This window comes from Passer montanus, unplaced genomic scaffold (genome assembly GCF_014805655.1).
Source record: "Passer montanus isolate IOZ18808 unplaced genomic scaffold, ASM1480565v1 scaffold163, whole genome shotgun sequence".
NCBI lineage: Eukaryota > Metazoa > Chordata > Aves > Passeriformes > Passeridae > Passer > Passer montanus.
The window spans coordinates 137,908-143,907 of NW_024363494.1; the positions used below are offsets into that span (position 1 = coordinate 137,908).

The 6,000-nt window shown below is 46.0% G+C and overlaps 1 protein-coding gene across 1 annotated transcript in view; it reads right to left on the bottom strand.

Annotated features, from left to right (window-relative positions):
* Window positions 1-2,432, bottom strand: part of ABTB2 (ankyrin repeat and BTB domain containing 2) — a 111,826-nt gene extending 109,394 nt beyond the window's left edge. The window contains exon 1 of the mRNA XM_039703539.1: window positions 1,571-2,432. Coding sequence (XP_039559473.1) covers window positions 1,571-2,432 — 862 coding nt within the window. The remainder of the gene's footprint in view (window positions 1-1,570) is intronic.
* Between the last annotated feature and the right edge of the window lie 3,568 nt (window positions 2,433-6,000).

Here is a 6,000-nt window from a genome sequence, read left to right on the forward strand (position 1 = left end):
TGCAGTTTTTCTAGGGAAATTTCTCTTAAGAAATAGATTAAAGGAAAAAAAAAAGCTGAGTGAGGGTCCAGCTCTTCACTTTACACACAGAACCTGTGTGCCAGAAGCACTGAGCAGAGAAGAGCTGAAATGTACATTTAGGTTCGCAGAACCAAAATACTTTACTCCAGGTTCTCTAAATAAGGAACAAGGGAGGGGAAACAAGTCCTTTTCTCAGAGGTGGTGGCAAACAAACACTCCTATGAAACAAGAAGAATGACAAGTGTCTAGGCAGACACATCCTCATACCTCTCTAATCACCCAAACGCTTTTAGTTATAAGTGTAGATGTCTGTGTTTGACCTTGAAACTTAGAGTTATGTCTTGAAGCAGAGCCAACAGAACTTCCAAAAGGCTCTTCACATTTATTTCACAAGTGTTTAGTAATGCTGACCGAAGGGGACAACTCCCTGTAGTCACCTACTCGTGACCTGAACAACAGAATTGCCTGGGTATGGAAAAACTGCCGGAAATCAATGCACCCAGGGAGAAGGTGAGTCAGCCCATCTCTGACAGTTTCAAAGGGTTTTTCCCCCCTCAAATTAAAATAGCTTCTTTACGTCTCTCGCTATGAGATTCCTTTTTGAAAAGCCCCTTGGTGTTATAGAGTTAAATCACAAACGTGTTAAGCATGGAATAGTCGACCGTAACAGAGGCCAGCAAAAGTCATGAAGCCGTGGGTGGTACACAAAATACTTTTCTAAACTGGACGTTTCCCTGAATTTTCCATGGGAAAATATGGTATTCCTCAGTGTGACAATGCAAAATAAACAGTGTAGCTCCTTAACACAACTGCGACGGCTTAAGCCTTCCAAACTGCTCCTCGCTGCCGTAAGAAGATCCAACATTCCTCTATCTGCTTAAGTGTTCGGAAACTTTGCTTTCCAAACAAATGGCAGCGGTAAGTACCTTAGCACTGTGTTATTCTCATCACCGAGACACCGTCCTACGCTCACACACGCGCTCTTGTTTATGGCAGGAAAGGACACGACAGGTTTATGCTGAGTTACAAGGAATTCCAAAATATACAAGTTCAAAGTTTTTGCTCATAAAGTGAATTTTACTGCCGCAAATGTTGTTTTCCCTCTCCAGGCTGTACGTGGTAATAGCATCTTTAAGGTGAAACTACAAGACACTCGCTGTAAGATAAATTTTGTTTAAAAGAGATATAGTGGTACTTTCTGGACAGCAACTTGTAAAGCACATTTCATCTCATGGTTACAGAGAACATATCTGCACGCCAGTTAGGGGGAAAATGCTCAAAACAGCAGCTGGTGGAAAGTCAGATGTTTGTTAGGACAACAGGGCTTGGTTTCCCACAGCCTTTTATAACCTGGTACATCTTAAGAACTGAGCAGGATCATTCTTGCCTGGCAGGACCGTCATGCCTGCTTTACGCACACACAAACCACGACCGAGATGCAATCCAGATGCAAAGAAAACCCAGAAAAACCCCAAGCCCTCAGAGAGCGAGGACTTTCCTGTAAAGCTTGCTGGTATGAAGGCAACAGACCGTAAAAGCTGGATCTTACCATTAGCGTTTTTCCCACAGATGAGGTGCTCGTAAGGTTGCAACACTCCCCAAAGTTCCGCATCGTTGTTGATAACCATCTCCAGGACTTCTGCCGAGATCTCCCCTCCACCATCGGGGCTCTGACTCGCCAAAACCCTAGCCTTAATCTCTTCCACCAGGTTCTCCATGCATGCGGTTAGGGAGATGGCCGCGTACTCGTGGATCCTCACCGAGATCCTCGTGTCCACCATCCACCTGAAAAACCTGCCCACCGAGAAGGTGAGGCCGCAGCGGGCGGACTTTCCTTTCCTCAGCCCATCGCCGGCGCTCATGCTGTACAGGGAGAGCGCCTTGACGGTGGCCAGCACGCAGCTCTCGGCCAGGGCCCAGCTCTGGATGAGTTTGATGGCGCTCTGCACCTCGAAGCGGGTGCACTTGGAGTGCATCACGCTGAGGCGCTGAGCCTCCCGCGACACCCTGATCAGGGCGCGCCGCAGCAGCTGCGAGAGCCGCCTGACAGCCTCCAGCGAAAAGCTCCTGCCCGGCCCCTCTCCCTTCCCTTTGCGCAGGATTCTGCCGATGTCTTCATCAGTCCAAGGGTACTCCTCGAGATCCGGCAGCTTAGGGCACTTGGAGAAGATATCTGCGACCTCGGGGTCTTCCGGCAGCACGGTGTTCACGGTGTCCCAGCTATTATTCCTACTGTTCATGGAGCCCGAGTAGTACCACCAGTTGCCTCTGTGCTGAGAAGAGGTGAAGGCTTGCGAGTTGGACTTGGAAGAAGAGAGACTAAGGGACCTGCAGGAATCCCCTGCCCCATAACCAGAGTCCAAAGTTAAATCCTCCAGGGTCTTCAGAGTCGAGCTGTATATCCCAGCCATAGGAAAGACGGGTTAAGCCAAGCGGCACGACAAGCGCGAAAGGTGAGGCTGGGGCAGATCCCTAGCGAGCCCCGAGCGACGCGCGAGGTTTGGCAGCGCAGCGGGCAGGAGCCCCCCCCGAGGGCCCGGCTAGCTCCATCCCGGCGGGAGGCTGCGCTCAGCCATGTCCCGCTCGGGCCGGGCGCGGCGGAGGGCGCGGAGGCTGCGGCGGCTCGGGCCGGGACGGGCGCTCGGCGGCGGCTCCGGCGCAACTTCCCCGCCGCGGCTCCGCCGCGCGCCCCGCACCGCCGCATGCAAATGAGGCGCCAGGCGAGCACCAACCGGCGGCGGCAGGGGAGCGGCCCGGCCAATCACACACGAGAGGGGCGGGACGGGAGGCGGGGCGAGCGAGGGCGCGGTGAGCGGCCCGTGCGGGGCGGCGGGAGGGGGTCGGCGCTCGGCCCGGGGATGGTGCGAGCAGCCCCGGGAGCCTCTGAGGCACGGCGGGTCCCCCCAAACCGGGATCGGGACGGAGCCGCGCGCCCAGCGGAGGAGCCCGGCGCGGCCCCGTCCCGCCGGGGTGCGCGGCACGAGCGCGCCCCCGCGTGGCCGCAGCGGGCAGAGCCGCGGGTCTCGCTGTGCTTCGGGCTCGGGTCCTCAAATCCCTGGAATTTAACTTAAAAACGCTCTTTGCGCACCCTCCTACAAGACGCAGCCCCCAAACGATCCCAAACCCGCTGCTATTTACGGCCCCCGATCCAGGCAAAAGCGACAAAGCAAGAGACAATGCGTGTCCTTGATAATGCTGCCACTGTGACCAAGCGTGTAAAAACCCAAAAATACAGCTCAAAGGATGACATTTTTATCTGTTCGTTCACATGGATTTTGAAGTTTGCTCTCTATTCCTCCCATATATTTGCTGTTTGTATGATATATGTGAGAGGGTCTGACCAGAAGCCTAAAGAGAGTACATTCAAAACTTCTCACAAAAGACATTTTCACTTCAAAAAGTACTGTCAAGGCAGACCTTACACAGTCCTTAACTAGAGACTCAAAAAAAAAAAAAAATACATCTTTTCCACAGTAATGTTCCTTACAAGATACAGCTTCCAACAATGATCAGCTTCAATACCTGGATTTCCAGTTAAGTTCAAAATGACAAATTGTCTTTGCACCATGAGGACAAACTTTTCAGCAGGGCCTGTTGCAATAGGACAAAGGGGGATGGTTTAGATGTTACAGAAAAGAGATTTCCTGCTTCTAAACGACAGTGCCTTACAGGACATCCCTTTGTCTTTTTGTACCGCAGTATGTACGTTATTTAGTATTAATAAAAATGCATTATAACTATTAGGCATTAATTAAATATTTGAAAAATCATCTATCTTATGCACTTCTGCTCACAGGATCAAGCAGCTTCTGTTTATATTAAAAGACAAAATATTTAACAAGGCATCCTAACTTCCACTAGCTGAACCCTAAAGTTGATTTTTTTTAACCATAAGATAATTTTTATCTTTCTTATATTGAAGCCCATCAATAATGCAGCTCTCAGCTTTTTCATAGCTTCTCCCCATGAAACCATGAACACAAAGGAAAAGTTGTCTAATAAAACCAGACCTAATTCTCTCAAAGTAATTCCAATTTATTTGGAAATCTTCACACCTCAGTACCTCATTTGTGCTCTAATGTCAGCTCAGAAATTGGTATTTTTACTGCACAACTGATGCCTTGCTCAGGTGTTATTTTACAGATCAAAGCTAACTCTGCTATTTTGGTGTATTTTTAGGCTATATTTTTAAGAGCTGACAATATAAAACTGACAGTAAACATAATAAATAGGTCCCTAAATGTGAGACAAGGCAGGACTGATTCAAAGAACCCAGTTTTAAGTTTTGTGTCTTCAATCAATACACTTTATAGAAAATTATCATCTTTTTTTCTTACATCTGTATTTAATCCCCAATCTTAGGGTGCCATGGACTACTGCAGGCCTCTTAAACAAGACTTTTTGGTGGGTGACCATGTGGTGCCTTCTCAAAACCAGGGTATTTATTTTATTCCCTGTTAGTTCTTCCAAGATCATGCACAGAAGACTTGTGTCTTCACAAGGATCACTGCAAGAATGGGAATGGGGCACAAAAAGGCAACAGAGTTGGCCTCTCTCACCAAAAACCCTTCACGCTTTGGTTTGTGATGCCTCTTTGCAAAAGCTTTCTCTAAAACTGTTCCTCTGTTTCTCTAATCCTGTTCTATCTCCTAGGATTCATTTTGATCACAAAAGCAAGGCTAAATTGACACAGAGAATTACTACACAGTTGGCAAATAGGAACTTGACATTATTTAGGAAAAATGCAGCTGTAAAAGCACTCAAAACTTCTGCAAACCACTTCTGTTCCCTGCCTTTATCACACTTCTCCCATACTCCCACACAGTTTGTTATTCCTGCCATTCCAACACCAAAAATGATCTGGTTTAACAAGCAGTGTCTGCTTTCCCCACTTCCTTCAGACAGTGTTTTCTCATTGTAGTATTTATTTATGAAAGAAAAACCTTTGCCAGATAAATCCTTCTCTCCTCCTGCTGCAAAGGTATCACCAGCCTTTTCCACAGGGGAAAAAAACCTTAGAAGAGAGGGACCCCCAAATCTGGAAAGGATTTTCCTTACTGAAGATTTAAACCTCAAACTCCAAGATGTTGAACCCAATAAAGACAACAAGTCATACATCAAAACACCCATAAAAACAACTTAACATTCTTTGACTTATAAGGCACAATAAATACTCAGCTGTTTTTTGTTGTTGTTGCATTTGTTTCAACTGGAATCACCAGGAATTCCAAGTTATTTTCACACAATAAAAATCAACTTTGCACAGACAGATTTTCTTATAATAATTTCTCTCTAAAATTAGTGTTAAAGTAGAAAGCACCAGAAGACTTCCAGGAACATAAACAAAACAGAGAAAACATGTAACATTGGAAGTTCCATAATAAACAAAACCACAGGACTCTGGAAGCTCTATTTTCCTTCATGTAAAGGGTTCAGATATGAGCTTTTCTAGCTCTGATAAACTACAGGGTTTAAAATTTTGAATTTAAAGTACACCAGAATTAATTAGAAATAAAAAGCCTTTGCATTCTCTGATACACCAAAAGCAACTGGAAAAATAGAAAACCTATTTAAAAAACAAACACTTGTTTTAAGGAACTACAGCAGTCAAAGCAAATGTAAAACCCCATAAACTTAATCTCTACGAAAGCCTCCAAATAAATACTTTTAAAAGTAACCAATAGAGATTGGCCTGTTCAAGCCACAAAGTTCTTCTAGGAAATAATATTCCTATACATGGAATTGAGCAGCATAAACATCCCTTACCTCTAGGTCCCATGTAAACTTATTTTACTCGCTTGAAGAAAAGAAGACTCAAGAATTTTCAACAGGAAAAGAAAAAAAAAAATTAACAACACAACTGGCCTTAACAGACCTCTCAAAGAAGCTGCTTGATTGGTGCTACCAACCCCTCAGAGCAGTATGAAAAAGAGAGAAGCCCTTTCCAACCTTATTTAAAGCAGTTGTGGGAGGGAGTGT